Source organism: Pogoniulus pusillus, chromosome 8, assembly GCF_015220805.1.
Source record: "Pogoniulus pusillus isolate bPogPus1 chromosome 8, bPogPus1.pri, whole genome shotgun sequence".
NCBI lineage: Eukaryota > Metazoa > Chordata > Aves > Piciformes > Lybiidae > Pogoniulus > Pogoniulus pusillus.
In genome coordinates this window covers 4,920,632-4,940,469 of record NC_087271.1, presented here as the reverse complement: position 1 = coordinate 4,940,469, position 19,838 = coordinate 4,920,632, and the positions used below count along the sequence as shown (strand labels likewise).

At 44.7% G+C, this 19,838-nt stretch overlaps 1 protein-coding gene across 2 annotated transcripts in view; it reads left to right on the top strand.

Annotated features, from left to right (window-relative positions):
• COL11A1 (collagen type XI alpha 1 chain) overlaps nucleotides 1-19,838 on the top strand; it is a 172,414-nt gene that overhangs the window by 102,519 nt on the left and 50,057 nt on the right. For both annotated transcript variants that reach the window (XM_064147071.1, XM_064147070.1), the window contains exons 30-40: nucleotides 21-128; nucleotides 599-652; nucleotides 2,514-2,567; nucleotides 6,650-6,694; nucleotides 6,825-6,878; nucleotides 6,965-7,009; nucleotides 11,771-11,824; nucleotides 13,706-13,759; nucleotides 17,050-17,103; nucleotides 17,980-18,087; nucleotides 19,002-19,091. In XM_064147071.1, coding sequence (XP_064003141.1) covers nucleotides 21-128; nucleotides 599-652; nucleotides 2,514-2,567; nucleotides 6,650-6,694; nucleotides 6,825-6,878; nucleotides 6,965-7,009; nucleotides 11,771-11,824; nucleotides 13,706-13,759; nucleotides 17,050-17,103; nucleotides 17,980-18,087; nucleotides 19,002-19,091 — 720 coding nt within the window. The remainder of the gene's footprint in view (nucleotides 1-20; nucleotides 129-598; nucleotides 653-2,513; nucleotides 2,568-6,649; nucleotides 6,695-6,824; nucleotides 6,879-6,964; nucleotides 7,010-11,770; nucleotides 11,825-13,705; nucleotides 13,760-17,049; nucleotides 17,104-17,979; nucleotides 18,088-19,001; nucleotides 19,092-19,838) is intronic.

Below are 19,838 nucleotides of genomic sequence, written 5' to 3'. Positions count from 1 at the left end.
TATAAGGTTGTGTGTTTTAGGGAGAAATTGGTCAGCCAGGTCCACGAGGAGAAGATGGTCCAGAAGGTCCAAAAGGTCGAGCAGGTCCATCTGGAGATCCAGGTGCTGCTGGTCCAGCTGGGGAAAAGGTCAGTAGCCAGATGTTGAGGTCAATGTGTCATTACCTTATAATATAGGTGGAGCCCTTGATCACAGAAAACCAAAGCAAGTTGGTAGTATTTGCTGGCTAATTTATTGCCAGCAAGTAGTCACTGGGGTATGCTGTGCCACGTTCTCAAATGGTTTGCAGCTATTCAAGAATACAATTGATACCTAATCATAGAATCAACCAGGTTGGAAAAGACCTTCAAGATCATCCAGTCCAACCTAGCACCCAGCCCTGGCCAATCAACCAGACCATGGCACTAAGTGCCTCATCCAGTCTTGTCTTGAACACCTCCAGGGATGGTAACTCCACCACCTCCCTGGGCAGCCCATTCCAATGCCAATCACTCTGTGAACAACAAACCTCTAAGTTAGGGGAAAAGTAATTTTTATAGAAGTTTGCTGATCCACCAAGGAAGCTAAAATAAAATTTGACTTTGCCTTCTTACTGCAGGGTAAGCTTGGTGTACCAGGATTGCCAGGATATCCAGGAAGGCAAGGTCCAAAGGTGAGCTGGAAAAGAGCTACATATGTTGTGCTTTGACATTAGTCATGATGGCAGTTATTTCATTTGTAGAAGCAGGGTGTGTGCATCAAAGCAGAGGCCATTTTTCACATTTTCTTTCTTGACAGCCAACTTCTGAAGTAAAGTCTTTAAAAACCTTGGCCTCTCTAAGGCAAGCTTTTTAAGGAGCTCTGTCTTAATTATCCTGCCTTCAAACTTTGCCGTCCTTCTGTGAGTTGTGTTTTTGTGCAGTCATCATATTGGCATGCATTAAAGAATGTTGTGATGGTTTGGTAAAGAATGTTGTGATGGTTTGGGTGTTCCATGCCCCCCCCCCCCAACTTTGGAAATCACTCAGACTAGATTCAGCCAACTCTGGAAATTGAATGAAGCTGATATTTACAGCTTAGCAGAATATACAAGCAGATATTTACAGTATAGACAGTTATAGACAGAAATAGATAAGGTAAAAAGGTAATACAGAAACACAACTCCCCTCTCAGAAACCTGAGTCCCCAGGAGGGGCTCCCAACCACCCTTCCACCTTCTCCCACTCCTCTCAACCTTACCCCAGTCCCAAGGAAGAATGGAGGTTCAGGCAGGGGGTTAGGAAGCAAAGTGGATCAATCAGAGAGATGGCAGAGAGGCTGGAGAAAGAAGTGTAGCTCAGGCCATGCCCCAAGAAGAAGTGCCTTATCTATGTTTGGATTCTTATACATCTCAGCAAGCCTATGAGTGAAGTAGACATCATCCTGTTTCCTTTTCACAGCCTGTAATCTAATCCCTCTCACCAAAACATTCTAGCTAGCTTCAAACTAGCCCAAATGTGAAAACAGGAAAACTGCTGATAGACTTGCAAGAGAATGAGCACCATGTTGACCACTAAACAGATGCTGAGAGTGGTGAGGATTTCCTATCTGGGATAAGCAATCCTTTTGTGTCATTGCTGCTTGTTCCACAGAATAAGCCCTATTTCTTTGAAACATTTGCAGTTTTCATCAGGGTTTTTCCTTTGGCTTCTCTTGCAGCAAACAGCAAAAGCCAACCTTTAGCTATCTTTTCTGAGTGCAGTAGGAGACCTTTTAAAATCATGCATGTGATGGTTTGGATGTTACCTGCCCCCCCACCTCTTTGAGAAATCACCCAGACTAGACTTAGCAGCTCTGTGAATTGAATGAAGCTTTATATTTACAGCTTAGCACAATATACAAGCAGATATTTACAACCTATACAGCTATAGACAGAAATAGACAAGTTAAAAAGTGATACAGAAACACAGCAGCCCTCCCAGAAACCAGAGTCCCCAGGAGGGGCTCCCAACCACCCTTCCACCTTCTCCCCACCCCTCCACCTTACCCCAGACTTTGCCTTATGCTCAAGGTAGTTTGGAGGGTTGACCAGTGGGGTTAGGAAGCAGATGGATTAGTCAGGTTAGAGAGAGAAGTGCATCCCTAAAAGCCCAGAGAGAGACTCATCTATATTTATGTTCTTGTTCTTATCCATCTCCGCAAGCCTATGAGTGCAGCAGACATCACCACTGTTTCTTTTTCACAGCCTATCATCTAATTCTTCTCACCAAAACATTGTAGCTAGCTTCAAACTAGCAGAATGCAGATTTAATGAGAACTTAATTGTCTAATAAGATGACAAATAAAGTCCATTCTGTCTATTGATTTTGTTTTTAAATGCATTCTGGACTGCAGGCATTATGGTAAGTTAATTTACAGCTATTCCTCAGAGCTCTCACACTTGCAAGTTTGATCTGTCCATGTTTGGAGGTGTGCTTTTCAAATGAGCCTAGTGTTGGCTAGACTACTGGTTTGCTATTGTTATCCTCTGATATTTGCACTGATTTCTTACCTAGGGCTCAACTGGTTTCCCAGGATTTCCAGGTGCCAATGGAGAGAAAGGCGCAAGGGTATGATATTTCCTGCTTGCATGACACTGACTGCTACTAGACAGCACTGAAACCTAAGGCTGCAAGCTGCTGTCTAAAGAGTATACAAATAAGCACTTCACACTTCAGGTGAATGTCTGCACTTGTGTACAACAGGACAGACTGGCACACTGGTTCCCATTCTTCATGGTATCGGTCTATACAGGAACTCAGATGGGTTCTCACTGTCTCTGCTGCCTTAATTATCCAGCTTTATGGTGTTAGTCTATACAGGAACTCAGATGGGTTCTCACTGTCTCTGCTGCCTTAATTATCCAGCTTTATGGTGTTAGTCTATACAGGAACTCAGATGGGTTCTCACTGCCTGTGCTGCCTTAATTATCCAGCTTTATGGTGTTAGTCTATACAGGAACTCAGATGGGTTCTCACTGCCTCTGCTGCCTTAATTATCCAGCTTTATGGTGTTAGTCTATACAGGAGCTCAGATGGGTTCTCACTGTCTGTGCTGCCTTAATAATCCAGCTTTATGGTGTTAGTCTATACAGGAACTCAGATGGGTTCTCACTGCCTCTGCTGCCTTAATTATCCAGCTTTATGGTGTTAGTCTATACAGGAACTCAGATGGGTTCTCACTGTCTGTGCTGCCTTAATAATCCAGCTTTATGGTGTTAGTCTATACAGGAACTCAGATGGGTTCTCACTGTCTGTGCTGCCTTAATTATCCAGCTTTATGGTGTTAGTCTATACAGGAACTCAGATGGGTTCTCACTGCCTGTGCTGCCTTAATTATCCAGCTTTATGGTGTTAGTCTATACAGGAACTCAGATGGGTTCTCACTGTCTGTGCTGCCTTAATTATCTAGCTTTATGCTATTGGTCTATACAGGAACTCAGATGGGTTCTAACTGTCTGTGCTGCCTTAATTATCCAGCTTTATGGTGTTAGTCTATACAGGAACTCAGATGGGTTCTCACTGCCTGTGCTGCCTTAATTATCCAGCTTTATGGTGTTAGTCTATACAGGAACTCAGATGGGTTCTCACTGCCTCTGCTGCCTTAATTATCCAGCTTTATGGTGTTAGTCTATACAGGAGCTCAGATGGGTTCTCACTGTCTGTGCTGCCTTAATAATCCAGCTTTATGGTGTTAGTCTATACAGGAACTCAGATGGGTTCTCACTGCCTGTGCTGCCTTAATTATCCAGCTTTATGGTGTTAGTCTATACAGGAACTCAGATGGGTTCTCACTGCCTGTGCTGCCTTAATTATCCAGCTTTATGGTGTTAGTCTATACAGGAACTCAGATGGGTTCTCACTGCCTGTGCTGCCTTAATTATCCAGCTTTATGGTGTTAGTCTATACAGGAACTCAGATGGGTTCTCACTGTCTGTGCTGCCTTAATTATCTAGCTTTATGCTATTGGTCTATACAGGAACTCAGATGGGTTCTAACTGTCTGTGCTGCCTTAATTATCCAGCTTTATGGTGTTAGTCTATACAGGAACTCAGATGGGTTCTCACTGTCTCTGCTGCCTTAATTATCTAGATGAAAAAGAGAAAAGAAATCACCTCTGCTGAAGCATCATTTCTGACAGTGTATCTGGGGGAGTTGGCAAGAGCTGTTTTCCTGTGTCCTGTGAATTATCCTGCTACCATGCAATTTACCCTCCAGGAAATTCAACTTGTATTTCATAAGTCCTCTGATTTGCTGCAAGGGGCTTTATAGGGTGAGCTTCAGACTACAAAACACAACAGACAAGATGAAGAGCATGTACTACTACATATATTAAAAGAAATAGATGTCAAATGACAGCTTTTGCTGCTTCATTACTTGAAGCAGGTGAGGGGAAATCTCTTATGCATATTCTTCAAACTATAGGAATGAAATGCAGGTTAGGAAGGAGGTCCTTATGCTGTGTCTCTAAAACTCAACTGAACATAGCAGAACATTGTTAGAAATATCACTTTAAGAGCAAGAGTCAGCATACAGAGATGATACCAATTTAAAAGTCAAACTGAAGGTGTCCCTGTCTATGGCAGGGGGTTGGAACTGGATGATCCTTGAGGTCCCTTCCAACCTAAACCATTCTGTGGTTCTATGAAGTTATGCCTGTCATTGTTTTTAAGGACCCATTTTCATTTCCAGAATGAAAACAGGCAGAAATTCACAATATTAAGATGAAATACCTGAAATCCAGTTGAATTTGCATTGCCTATGTCTGGTTTAAATTACTCCTGTACCATTTTAGCAAAAATAAAGATCCAGTGTTATGCCCAGACACAAGCCACAATACTATGTTCGCTTCATCCTCCTTTGAAGAAGTGAGACATATCTGCTAATGAAGCTACCAGAGCTTTAAAAAACAATAACATCAAAAAGCAGACTTCAAATGATGGAAATGCAGATGTAGTGATCTGTTGGCAGACCATCATAAAGCTTTTGGTTCCACTAGAGCAGTGACCATGTAATTAGTGCCAGCAATGCTTTGGTGTTATGCTGATCATCAGACAATAGCTGCTGCCTTTGCCACGTGAAGCAGGTAGTATTATTCAGCCTGCTTCACTGTGTTTGATGCTACCAAGCGTAGCCATACTAGGAAGGACAGTCATTGTCTCTGTGTAGCATTTGAAGAGTCAAGTGCATGTAGTGATAGCATGGGGGGCAATGGTCTGAAACTGGAGCAGGGGAGATTTAGGTTGGATATTAGGAGGAAGTTCTGCACAGTGAGGGTAGTGGAATTGTAGAACAGGTGGCCCAGAGGTGTGGTTGAGGTCCCATCCCTGGAGACATCCAAGGTCAGACTTGATGAGGCTGTGAGCAATCTGCTCTAGTTGGATGTGGTTCTGCTCACTGCAACAGGGTGGGACAATATGGTATTCAAGTGTCTCTTCCAACCCAATGTGTTCTGATCTCAGTGAACAGGAACTCCAGGGACAGTCTGTCTTTAGCTCTAGTTGGACGTGGCTCTGCTCACTGCAAGAGGGTTGGACATTATGGTCTTCAAGTGTCTCTTCCAACCCAATGTGTTCTGATCCCAGTGAACAGGAACTCCAGGGACAGTCTGTCCTTAGCTCTAGCCACTTAGCAGTGAGGGTAGCAACAGAACTACTGTAGAGAGTCCAGCAGAGGCTACAAAGATGCTGAGGAGCTTGGAGCAGCTTGGTGAGAAGGAAAGGATGAGAGCCCTGGGGCTGCTGAGCCTGCAGCAGGGCAACTTGAGAAGGGATCTGAGCAATGCTCAGCAAGAGATAAAGGGTGGGGAGCAAGAGAATGGGGCCAGACTCCTTATGAGAACAACTCATATTTTTCAGTTTGGTAAGTAAAATCAATATTAAACCCCAAAGCTTCAGAAAAACAACAACAAACCAAACAAGAAAACTTTCTAGAGGTGCATGCATTTATTTGCCCTCCATGAAAGCAAGCTTTATGTTAAGACATCTATGGGTTTGTTGCTGTTGTGTCTTCCTGAGAGGTTAGAAGTTTCCAGTCATCAGATTATTTTTTCTACCTCAAGTGCTCTCTTGAATTTCAGCCTCTACGTTAGAGCGCAGGGCAGTAGTGCTGCCAAGCCTAAGGAAAGCAATCTGTTGGGTGTGAGGAGGAGATGTACTGACCCAAAGCTGAAGGACTAGAGTGCTGTCACGGTCTCTTTTTCTCTGTCAGTGCACAGAATCCTGCTAGCTATTGCAGACATGGTGTCTGTTATTAAGAAAAGAAGAGGAGAGGCTTCCCCTTTGTTTGCTCTATTAACCCTGCAGCTGTCTGTGAGAATCTGGGAGCTTCATAGTCAAGGCCATTATGACATTGGAAATGCTGCCAAGTCCTTTAGAAGAGCGCAGAGGGACTCTGCTTGTTGTGTGCCATCTCTGCAGCTACTTTGACATGCTTTAAAATGTTCTAGTGCCTGTGATAGGATCTGCCTCTGAGGCAAATGTGTGCACTTAGCCACACACGTCCCAGTGAGCCCAGAAAGATAATCAATTTGATAAGGAACCACCATCCCATAAATTGCAGTGCAAAGTAGATACTCAAAATGACATTTAAAGCTGAGAGTGGTACTACACCTGCACTTCATCTCACCCAGGGTCTCTAACTTGTCTCCACAGGGAATCCATGGCAAACCTGGCCCCAGAGGACAGCGAGGCCCAACGGTACGTGTGTTTGCTTTGCTCTTTAGAGGCTTTCCTGGCTTAACTGCCTCTGCTCTACCATGGAAAGTTATTTCCCTTTGGTTCCAGTAGCTAATATTTATCTTCAAGTGCATCTGTGTTAAATTGACAGGGTCCAAGAGGCTCAAGAGGTCCTAGAGGTCCCACTGGCAAACCAGGACCAAAGGTACTTGTCAAGCACACTGTACAGATTGCCTGCAGCTTGCTTGTTTGAAATAAAACAGAGGTTCAAATCTTGCTTTACCTTTCTAGGGTACTGCAGGCAACGATGGTCCTCCCGGCCCACCAGGGGAAAGGGTATGTGAAAACTGTTGTGTACCTGCTGGTTTTCTCTGATTTGAGAGTGTTGAGCGGTTTATTATGTGTATTGCAAACATTGTTGTGGTTTTTTATTGTTCTCCCTCTCATGTCTGCACTTCTTTGAGCAGAGTAAGGATGTGATGGTTTTGGGAGTTCCTCATCCCCTTACTCTTAAGAAATCACCCAGACTAGACTCAGCTGGCTGGGAATTCAAGAGTGAAGCTTTGTATTCACAGCTTAGCACACTATACAAGCAGGTATTTACAATCTATACCGCTATAGACAGAAATACGCAAGTTAAAAGTAATACAGAATCACAGCAGCCCTCCCAGAAACCTGAGTCCCCAGGAGGGGCTCCCAACCACCCTTCCACCTCCATTCCGCCCTGCTACCTTATCCCAGACTTTGCCTTATGTTCAAAGTGAGTTTGGAGTTTAGGAAGCAGGTGGATTAGTTACACAGACAGCAGGTTAGAGAGAGAAGGGAGGAAACCAGAGCCAGAGAGCAATTCTGTTATCTATGTTTGTGTTCTTGTTTTTATCCATCTCAGCAAGCCTATGAGTGGAGTAGACATCACCACTCTTTCCTTTTCACAGCCTATCATCTAATTCCTCTCACCAGAATATTCCAGCTAGCTTCAAACTAGCACAAACCAAAACTAACAAAACTTCAATTCCAATCATGCTTTTCAGAACTATGAATGAGGTACCTGAAGTTTGCTTCATCTTCCACCTGTAGCTCAGCTTGGTAAACAAAGAGCACGGAATACACAGGTTCTTTTATCATCCCCATGCATTTGGTATATACCCATACAAATCACAGCTGTACTTACCAGCTCCTGCTCTTAATGCCTCACTTACTGCTTCTTTAGTGGATTTAGAAATCACCCAAGCCACCTCTAGAAGCCTTTTCTGTTGAAGAAGTTGATTTTTCACACAGAATCACACAGAAACATTCAGGCTGGAAAAGACCTCCAGGATCACTAAGTCCAACTGATATCCCTGCTCAAAGTTCACCTTGAGACCATATCCCCAAGCACCACATCCAAATGACTTTTAAACACATCCAGGGTTGGGGACTGAGCCACCTCCCTGGGCAGCCCATTCCACTGCCTGACCACTCTTGCTGGGAAAAAAAAAATTCCAAATGTCCAGTCTAAACCTACCCCTTTGGAACTTGAGGCCATTCCCTCTTGTTCTATTCATAATTACCTGTGATTTCTGTTCTAATCAGCCAAGTATTCCCTTCAACCTACTTTCTGCATGACTGAGAAATCCTATTGTGGCTGATAAAATCAGCTGTTGTTCTTGCTGTTAGCTTACCAGTCAGTAGACAAACCCAATATATATCCAGCTCACTACATAGTAACACAGAAAGAACAATAAATCAGATTTGTAGAAGCAGCACTTGCAAACCAACTGAGATAGCTGAAGTGGTCCTGTCCTCTACCAAAATACTTTTGAAAGGCTTAAGAAACTCTTCTCCTGTAGTCATATTTGAGTAAATTGCTAACTTTTTTGTGTAGAGAATTTGTAAATCCTTTCTGGGTACCCACCATCAAGTCTGAGTGATCTCCAGAAGTCCTTACTCCTCAGGAGAGATCTCCTCATCGATCTTCCCCTGCTCCATCAGGTCTACTGTTTGAGTGCTGAGTATCTGCAGACTTGGTCTGACAGTAATAGCAAAACAGCAGTGAGTGTTTTCACTGGAAGCACTCAGAGAACTCAGAAACAGGCCACAGGACCAGATCTCATGGTTCAAGTGAGGCCATTACTGGAAATAAGGACGTCCATGAAACTAATGATAGCAAGAGGATGTTGTGACTGTGTTCTAGAAATCTCAAATGCTCAGTTTGTGTGCCTGCAGAAAGCAATTAAGTTTGTTTGGCTTCTCATTAGGAGTTACAAATAGAGTGCTTGTAGCCATCTGTTTGCTGTACAGACAGAAAGGAGTGCACCTGCCTGCTATCTCACAGCACATTCTTCTGCTTAAGGAAAGGATTCCTTTCCTTTTGACTGCAAGTCATTACAGCTTACACACAAAAAGTGTTTTGTTTACTAAAAGCCTTTCCCACTCATCATTTTAGGTCTTTCAGTCTGAAGCAAAATATTGCTTAACTAGTCAAGAGACCGATTGGTGGAGCAGGACAGGAATTCTGGCACTAGGGAGAAGTAGGATAGAACAGAAGGAAAGATGAGGACTGGAGAACTGGACTGTTGCCAATATATATATGGAAGGCAAAGGAGCCTGCAGTAAGAAGCTGAAAGTGCCAGGGTGTCATGCAAAAGACAAGGTACCAAGTGGAGCATGGACATCAGGAGTAAGTGAAAAGTTTAAGTGAAATGGGAGCAATGTGATAAGTTGGAGAGCGACACAGGGGAAGGAAGCTGACACTCAAGAGGAGAATGAGTTGGCTAAGATGTTGGATGTAAAGAACTAGGCACAGTCACAGAAAGCAACCGTGGGTTGGTGTACACTGAGAAGGAGCATCAAAGACAGGCTACCAGAAGGTGAACAGCAGAGCCTATAGAAGAAGGAATCTGCTGACAGATCTAAGAGTTTATGAGGAGGAGAGGCCGAGGGGGGAGTGAAAACAATGAACAGATCAATCAAAGATGCAGGCATTCCTGGAGAGATTAGAGCAGAGAGATGAAGAATCATAGAACACCACATGTTATATAAGTGTGAATTATCCTTTTGCTTCCCAGCAGGGGTGAATGTCAAGCCAGAGAATAAAGTTGTCATTTCTGCTCTCAAGCCTGTGTTAGGTACCAGACATGTAGCCATTAAGAAACGCTTTGCCCTGCGCAGCTATTGTTAGATTGCAATGTAATTATAACATTGAAAGTGTAATTTTGATGACATGCTGCTCTTACTCTGGTGCTTTTCCTCACAGAATGCATCACTGCAGTGACTTCAAAGCTGCAAACTATATTAAGAACAAAAAAAATCCTATCTTCTTCCCTTAAAAAGGCTCAAGATTAAAGTACAGTGGGAATTTGAGAAAGAAGGTGCAACAGTAAAACTGAGATGTGCTCTTGGAGTGCAGTTCCTGAGAGACACAGATTTCTTACACTTGGCACAGTAGCTAAGGCAATTTTAGTGGCTTTTCCTCTATAAAGTGCCTCCCTTTTTTGGGAATCATCATTCCCAGAAGGAAAGGAGGAAAAGTCATTTCTTCATGGAGACAGCAGAATGAAACAAAAACCCAACCCCCTCCCATGGAATGTGCTTGTGTTACGGAGGTCTCAGAAACAGCCTAGCACTTCCTAGTTGACTCAGGATTGCAGTGCAGTCAAAGTCCACCCTGGAATAACCCTGTGAGACCACACCTTGAGTACTGTGTCCAGCTTTGGTCACCACAGTATAGGAGTATATGGCTCAGTTGTGGGACCATGCAGAAGAGGGAACCTTTGTCAGGTTGCTGCTCTTGGCCTTAGCACGCTAAAACCTGAACAGGACAAATGATGTTAATTAGCTGACAAAGTCCCATTTGCACACTGCTTTGCATGCTGCAGGAGGTGATGATCATGCTCTGGAAGTGAGCTCTAACAACTGAGGCTTATGCAGCTCCAAACCAGTTGGCACTTTACCAGAGGAGGTAAAGGATAGCATCATTTGCAGATGCAGCCTCCTGTTTTGGTTTTTTTTTGTATCCAACTCACATTTCCAACATCTTTTGAGAGCTGATGTCCTAGCAAAGTCAGATTCCCTGTACCAAGTAGAAGTGGATAATGTCTGGCACTGTATGACTGAGGTGTATGGCTCAGTTGTGGCACCATGCAGAAGAGGGAACCTTTGTCCGGTTGCTGCTCTTGGCCTTAGCACACTAAAACCTGAACAGGACAAATGATGTTAATTAGCTGACAAAGGCCCTTGCAGCATCCCAGCAGTGCATGTTGGTGGTGACAGCTTTAGGAGCACTCAGCTAAGCCAGTCCTTCGTGTCAGTAGCTGTGGGCATACACAAGTTGCACGCAGGTGCTTGTGCACAGTGCACTAACTCAGGGTCATCGAGAGCTGCATGCACAAACCTGTGCAGCAGAAGCATTTTATCTCTTCATGTCTATGTGTGTATACAAAACCTCACAGACAAAATGTTCATGTGTCATAAGCTGGAGGGTTTTAGCTATCTCAGTCATTTTTCATGGTGGTAAGAATGTTGTATTTAGTTCCTGGTAACTCTGGAAGGCTCCTCCTGTTTGGAGGTTTGCACTATCACAAAGGCTTGAAATAGCAACAGAGGTTAAGAGCTGCCAGAGATGAGCTGGACTGAAAGTTAAAAAGATCCCCAGACTATCAATTACTTCCCATGTTTCATGCAACACAGAACCCAATGTTTCTCCTGCACAGCTGAGTCCTACTTCGTTACACACTTTTCCAGCAGTCAGATGCAGATACACCTCTTAGTAGCCTCTCTTGTTTCTGACTGTATTCCTACCCAGGCAGTACTGCTCTCAGGAAACCCTCTCTAGTGTCTATGTGAATCATTGCTACCAATATTTATGGCAGTGAAGCTGACACTTTATACTTGCAACCAGACATTGAGGCTCGACAGGCTGATCTAATTGAGGCTGCCCTTGCTTACTGCAGAGGGAGCTTTGGAGGTCCCTCTCAACCCAGACCATTCTGTGGTTATCTACAGGGTTCATATATTTTAGAGTTGAAGTTTGTCCATTTTGTGATTAAAGCAAACTTGTCTATCCAGTGCCATGGCAGCTAGAGTAAAACTTTGCTTGTTTGATTTTCTTTGTACTAGGGACCTCAAGGGCCTCAGGGACCTGTTGGATTCCCCGGCCCAAAGGGACCTCCGGTAAGTATCCTTTTAATGAACTGTGTGATACAAGAAGAATGTTACTCCTCATACTGCTTCACTGCATGCAGTGACTCTGAAGCAGCTTTTTGAAGACCTGTTGAAGCAGTGATTTGTGTATGGCTTACAAATCTATGTATAGTTTACAAGCAAGCTTTAAGGCACGTTCCAAGTGGTGCATCTCACACGGCAATCAGCAGAATATACTGGACTGTGGGAAGAAATGGGTGGTGCTGGCTCCCTGAAGTGTCCCTTGAACCTAGCAAGGCTTTTGCTTTCCAACCTAGAAATGCAGCAAGAGTCAAATTAAAAGAAACCTGAGTCTAGTTGACTTAAAGGTCCTGAGCCTCAGTGTCAAGATGTTCGAGGCTCTTGTGATGGTTTTAAAGTTAATACCCTGCACCGGGAAATTCACTGCCATGAGTCGTCAGCTGGCAGCTGGAGACCCAAGCTGGTTGTGAGCTGCTTTAGTAGAGGTTTAGTGACAGACTTAGAGGCTACCTGGAGCTTTTATACAAAGCCCATTGGCAAGTAGGAACCTGGAGGGGTTTTCTGAATTCCTGTAACATTTCTGCTGGGCAGCCCCAAAAGAGGTTAGTTTTTCTCAGGACATTGACAGAGGTCACCACTGCACCTCTGGCTTCTGTCCTCAGGGCACACCTAACAGTGCTTCACCATGAGCCTGCTGGAACACTGCAACAGGTTGCTCAGAGAGATGGTGGAGGCCTGAGATGGTTTGGGTGTTCACTGCCCCCCCACACTTTGGAAAACCACCCAGCAGCTCTGGAAATTGACTGAAGCTTTATAGTCACAGCTTAGCACAATATACAAGCAGAGATGTACAGTATATACAGCTATAGACAGAAATAGACAAGGTAAAAGGTAACACAGAAACACAACTCCCCTCCCAGAAACCTGAGTCCCCAGGTGGGGCTCCCAACCACCCTTCCACCTTTCTCCCACCCCTCAACCTTACCCAAGACTTTGCCTTATGCCTAAGGAAGATTGGAGGCTTGGCCAGGGTGTTTAGGAAGCAGGTGTATTAGTCACACAGACAGCAGGTTAGGCTAGAGAGAGCAGTGCAGCCCCAAAGCCCAGACAGCAACTGCAGTTATCTATGTTTGGGTTCTTGTTCTTATACATCTCAGCAAGCCTATGAGTGAAGTAGACATCACCATTGTTTTTCTTCTCACAGCCTGTAATGCAATTCTTCTCACCAAAACATTCTAGCTAGGCTCAAACTAGCACAAGCCCCCATCCCTGGAGACATTCTGTGACTGCACACCTTGGAGCGTGGTGATGACAATGACCAGGTGACAGACTGAGTTCTTCTAACAATTGATTCCTTCAGGAACCACTGAAGAGGAAGAAGAAGAAATTAATTAGTTAGAGATATTTGAATTGCAGCCTGAGGAGCTGGTTACCCTGCTCTGCCAGTGTGTTTCTGCTCATGTGGAGTAGGTACAAAAGCCTCCAACCACCTGAGATTTTTTTGTCCTCCATGCGTTTGTTATTTTTGTTTGCAGTATCAAACCTTGAAATTCCATCAGACACTTCTCTCATGCATAGATTTGTTTTGACCAAGTCATTAAGCCAAGAAAAATGGAAGGGGAATAGAGTTTCCCTGATTTCTGAATTCCCAGTGAGCTACTTTGAACACCCATGCGTTTGACAAGCTAACAGTTGCGCTCCACACGGCAGGATCACTGAAAGTGTAGTTAGCTGAAGGAGGAGCAGTTCAGCCATACTGAAGATTAGTCTAGGAAAAATCAAAGAGATGAGAGATTCTTACACCTAACTGCACATTTGTTTGGGCTTTTTTTTTCTTCAGAATTAAGGCTGGCTAAGAAATGTTCTGATGTCTGCACTTTACATTTGCAGGGACCACCTGGAAAAGACGGCTTGCCTGGGCACCCAGGGCAGCGGGGGGAGACTGTAAGTGAATGTACTCTGCCATGTCTTGATTGTGGGAGCAAAACTAACCAGAGTCAACAGGGAAAAGGGGAGGAGGTTGGGACTAAGAGGGTTATGTAGCTGTAGTTTTCTTATGGTTGGTAGCTTAAGTGTCTTTATATTTACAGCTTAGCACAATATACAAGCAGGTATTTACAGTATATACAGCTCTAGGCAAAAATATACAAGGTAATTCAGAAACACAACTCCCCTCCCAGAAACCTGAGTCCCCAGGAGGGGCTCACAACCACACTTCCACCTTTCTTCCACCCCATCAACCTTACCCAAGACTTTGCCTTATTCTATGCCACAAGAGTGAGGTTACTCTTTTGAATGCCTGGTTAGTAACATCACAGTGAGCTTAGACATAGAAGTAAATTAATATGGATGTTAGGAGGAAATTGTTGCCAGAGAGAATGATTTGCCATTTGGGCTGCCCAGGGAGGTGGTGGAGTCACCATCCCTGGAGGTGTTCAAGGTAAGACTGGATGAGGCACTTAGTGCCATGGTCTGGTTGATTGGCTAGGGCTGGGTGCTAGGTTGGACTGGATGATGTTGGAGCTCTCTTCCAGCCTGGTTGATTCTATGATACACTTCTGTGATATAAATACTAGAAGTAAAGGAAATGAATACTCAGATCCCAATGTTAATGAAGATCTGTTAGGCAATTCCTTTATGGTTCTTTTCTCACTGAATGCCTTGCAACACAACAAAAAGTTGTTACTAATGGTAAGTAGCTGGGAAACGTAACAGCCAATACCTTTGGAAAGTAGGATCAGAAACCATTCAACTTGTGAAGAAACCCTTTAATTTGCTTTAATGAACTATATCCTGTGTGATTCCACCAAGGATCACAATGAGAAAATGAGAAAAACAATTGCATGTAACAGTTTTAATGCATATACTTCAAACAATCTCTTTGCTTCTGCAGTGTGAAAACCATACACGTGTTACAGAGGTCTCAGAAACAACCTAGCACTTCCTAGTTGACTCAGGATTAGTATTCACTTAAGGCAATTACTCCCAGCTTAAGTGCAAGAGGTCTTCTCCCACAGCCACATTTGCACACTACTTTGCATGCTGCAGGAGGAGGCGAACATGCAAGAGGTCCTCTCCCACAGCTACATTTGCACACTACTTTGCATGCTGCAGGAGGTGGTGAACATGCAAGAGGTCCTCTCCCACAGCTACATTTGCACACTGCTTTGCATGCTGCAGGAGGTGGCAAACATGCAAGAGGTCCTCTCCCACAGCTACATTTGCACACTGCTTTGTATGCTGCAGGAGGTGATGATCATGCTCTGGAAGTGAGCTCTAACAACTGAGGCTTATGCAGCTCCAAACCAATTGGCACTTTACCAGAGGAGGTAAAGGATAGCATCATTTGCAGATGCAGCCTCCTGTTTTGGATTTTTTTGTATCCAACTCACATTTCCAACATCTTTTGAGAGCTGATGTCCTAGTAAAGTCAGATTCCCTGTACCAAGTAGAAGTGGATAATGTCTGGCACTGTATGACTGAGGTGTATGGCTCAGTTGTGGCACCATGCAGAAGAGGGAACCTTTGTCCGGTTGCTGCTCTTGGCCTTAGCACACTAAAACCTGAACAGGACAAATGATGTTAATTAGCTGACAAAGGCCCTTGCAGCATCCCAGCAGTGCATGTTGGTGGTGACAGCTTTAGGAGCACTCAGGTAAGCCAGTCCTTCATGTCAGTATCTGTGGGCATACACAAGTTGCACGCAGGTGCTTGTGCATCCTTGCACAGATGCATACACAGTGCACTAACTCAGGATCATTACTTGAAACAATCTCTTCTGCACTGTGAAAACCATACTCATAGCCCACTGAAGTAAAAAATGCCTGCTTGCATTTTTCAGAGGTAGAGAAAGCCAAAAATTAATTTATAGACACATTTCCTCAGCATGTAGAACCTGCTTTCTGTTCCAGCTTCACTGGAAATCCGTCAGTGACTGCTGAGTCACTTGCAGCGCTGGAAGGCAGAGCACAGAGCCTGCAGTAACACATCATTCTGAGCAATCTATTGGAACACCTTGCAGTGATAGAGAGAGAACCATTCCTGACTCCTGCTTTGTTGTGTTTCTTTGCACTGCTGCCAAGACTAGTCCTGTGTACCGTTTGTGCTGTTTGGAATGCAGGAAGCTCAAAATTGTTCTTGAGACTGATAAGAGAAATCAGTTCATATTTTCCCTTTATTCTTTTTTATTGAACACAAGGCAGTAAAGTGCCATGGTGAGGTTTAACAAGGCTAACTGCAGGATTCTGCACTTTGGCCACAACAACCCCAAGCAATGCTGCAGGCTGGGGACAGAGTGGCTGAGAGCAGCCAAGAAGAAAGGGACCTGGAGGCACTGGTAGATAGTAGCTGAAGATGAGGCAGCAGTGTGCCCAGGTGGGCAGAGAGCCAAAGGCATCCTGGCCTGGCTCAGGAACATTGTGGCCAGTAGGACAAGGGAGGTTATTCTTCCCCTGTACTCAGCACTGGTCAGGCCACACCTTGAGTACTGTGCCCAGTTCTGGGCTCCTCAATTCAAGAGATGTTGAGGTGCTGGAAGGTGTCCAGGGAAGGGCGTCAAAGCTGGTGAGGGACCTGGAACACAAACCCTATGAGGAGAGGCAGAGGGAGCTGGGGGTGTGCAGCCTGCAGAAGAGGAGACTCAGAGGTGACCTCATTGCTGTCTACAATTACCTGAAGGGAGGCTGTAGCCAGGTGGGGTTGGTCTTTTCTGCCAGGCAACCAGCAATAGAACAAGGGGACATAGTCTCAGGTTGTGCCAGGGGAGAGGTCTAGGCTGGATGTTAGGAGGAAGTTGCTGGTGGAGAGAGTGATTGGCATTGGAATGGGCTGCCCAGGGAGGTGGTGGAGTCACCATCCCTGGAGGTGTTGAAGCAAAGCCTGGCTGAGGCACTTAGTGCCATGGTCTGGTTGATTGGCTAGGGCTGGGTGCTAGGCTGGATTGGATGATCTTGGAGGTCTCTTCCAACCTGGTTGATTCTGTGACTCACCTAGAGAGATCTGTGCAACTGACTGGAATTTTTCTGCTGCTTCACCTGAATGTGGTTTGAACTCAGATAAAGATAAATCAGTCTTTCACTTCTAAGTTTGCATAGGAAAAAAAGCATTTCTCTTGTGTATTTTTGAAGAGATGTAATGTGCAACATTCAGTTTGTCTTTCTCCTCTTCAGCTCAGGCAGGAATTTTGTTCTTCTCTGTTTTGTGCTTGGTAACAGCACTCTGTAATCATTTCACAGGGTTTTCAAGGCAAAACTGGTCCTCCTGGTCCTGGTGGTGTCGTTGGCCCTCAGGTACATCATTTAATCTCATCCTTAACTTCCTAAAAGCAATGTTTAATGGCTATATCATGGCTAAGGCCATTCCTTTTGCTGTATTAAAAAGCTCATATTAGTGGTTACATTAACTTCTTAAACACATTATGCTTAAGAGTTTTATAAAGGTGATTTCACAAAATAAGCAAATATTGGAATTAGTTTTCCACTCCCTTTTTCTTGCATCTTCTCTTCATGTGATGAAGTTGGTAGTTTACATAAGTCAAGAAGGCAGAGTTCTCTGACATGAAGTAGCTTACAAGGTGTGACTTTCTTGTCAGGGGCCAGATTTTAGTCACTTGTAGATTGTGCAGAGATTCAGTATCACAATTTCATTTGATCAAATCTTACTCATTTGCAACAAAATCCAGCATTTGGATTTAAAAAGCTTTAGGTAATTCCCTCAGTAAAGCTTGTTCTGCTAGTGCATATGAAGAGATATCTTTCATCTCTCTTACCTTCCAAATCATATTATGCAGAAAAACAACAGCCCAGAGAGCATCTCAAGGCAGGCATAGCACAGGAGCTTCCCTCCCGTGTCCTTGCTTGGTAACCTCCTCCCATACATGGCTGCAGACTGTGTTTTAAACCTCACTGCCTAGGGAGCAAGGTCATGGTTTCACTCTTTGGAAGCTTTACAGACATGTCTGTCAGCAGAATGCCAGGCAAGATTTAGTCTAGAAAGACGTTTTGTAAGTCAGCTTTGCCAGGAAGCAAGGTGAGAAATGTATGCTGGACAATGGTAATGTTGTTTCATCACAGCTGGATAGTAAGGATCTGCTCCTTCCCATACCACTTCCATTCCCCAAGACTTTAATTACCTTGAGGTGACTGAAGTTCTACTTTTGTGCTTAGGGTCCCACTGGTGAGACTGGCCCAATTGGTGAAAGAGGTCATCCAGGTCCTCCTGGTCCACCAGGGGAACAAGGCCTCCCAGGTGCTGCAGGAAAAGAAGGTGCTAAGGTAAGATGTGGCTTGAGGGAGCAAATTGTAGGGACATGTAAATTGCTCAGTCTCACGTTCCCAGTCGTCATGCTGGGCACACAGAATGAGAACACACACTACAAAATCAGGACTGGCACATTTCACACAGAAGGAGCTTGGGAGATGGAAGATTATCCAATTTCTGAGGTATGCCTGCTTCTGTTTAAATGATGACAATCCTCTTGAGACAAGAATTACTTGTTCTGCAACAGGGAAAAAAAACCCAAAGCAATTTACATGTAGCACAGATTCCTTATGGGAATACACAGCTGGGACATGCTCACACCAAGGTGAGAAAACTGCCATTTACAGTAGGCTGTAGTTTAATACTCTATCCAGGGAGGTGGTGGTGCCACCATCCCTGGAGGTGTTCAAGAAGAGACTTGATGAGGCACCTAGTGCCATGGTCTAGTTGATTGGGCAGGGCTGGGTGCTAGGTTGGACTGGATGAGCTTGGAGGTCTCTTCCAATCTGGTTGATTCTATGATGTGTGGCAGAACCTCACAGACAGAATTTAGCTCTTTGCTCACTCTGAGGGGGCACACTGCTTAGGCAGTTATAATACTGTTCCATCTCCCATCTGAAGTGGACATTCTGCATTTTTAATGACTTAACCCTAATGACTGCATCTTTACACACATTTCACAGCTGCTTTTTTCACTGTTCATAGCTGACACAGCACTTTGTCAGAGCTTGTTACAGATGTCATCATATTGACAGACTTCTGCACTGATATCTCTAAAGGATTATTAGATGGGTAGCTGGGGGCATCATCATCTTCTTGGTCATTACTATAACTTGGTCAGGCATTTCTTTATCGTTCATTTGTTGAGTAACAGAAGCATTTTCAACATGATTTTTGCTTTAATATCAAAATGCAATATGTTTTCAAGGGTGATCCAGGCCCTCAAGGCATTCCTGGGAAAGATGGACCAGCAGGTCTTCGTGGTTTCCCTGGAGAGAGAGGCCTTCCAGGTGCTCAGGTATGATCTTAGCACCAGTACAACCAACACAGTGCTCCTAAATAAAGAACCCAGTTGGCAGCCAGACACTGGTGGTGTTCCCCAAGGATCAGTGCTGGGCCCAGTCCTGTTCAATATCTTTATTGATGATCTGGACGAGGGGATTGAGTCCAGCATCAGTAAGTTTGCAGATGACACCAAGCTAGGAGCAGGTATGGATCTGTTGGAAGTATGAAGAGTCCTGGAGAGGGACCTTGCCAGGCTGGATGGGTGGGCAGAGGCCAATGGGATGAGATTTAACAAGGCCAAGTGCAGGGTTCTGCACTTCGACCACAACAACCCCAAGCAGCACTACAGGCTGGGGACAGAGTGGCTGAGAGCAGCCAGGCAGAGAGGGACCTGGGGATACTGAAAGATAGTAGCAGAAGATGAGGCAGCAGTGTGCCCAGGTGGCCAAGAGAGCCAATGGCATCCTGGCCTGGATCAGGAACAGTGTGGCCAGTAGGACAAAGGAGGTTATTCTGCCCCTGTACTCAGCACTGGTCAGGCCACACCTTGAGTGCTGTGTCCAGTTCTGGGCTCCTCAATTCAAGAGAGATGTTGAGGTGCTGGAACATATCCAGAGAAGGGCAACAAAGCTGGTGAGGGGCCTGGAGCACAAATCCTATGAGGAGAGGCTGAGAGAGCTGAGGGTGTGCAGCCTGGAGAAGAGGAGGCTCAGGGGTGACCTCATTGCTGTCTACAACTACCTGAAGGGAAGCTGTAGCC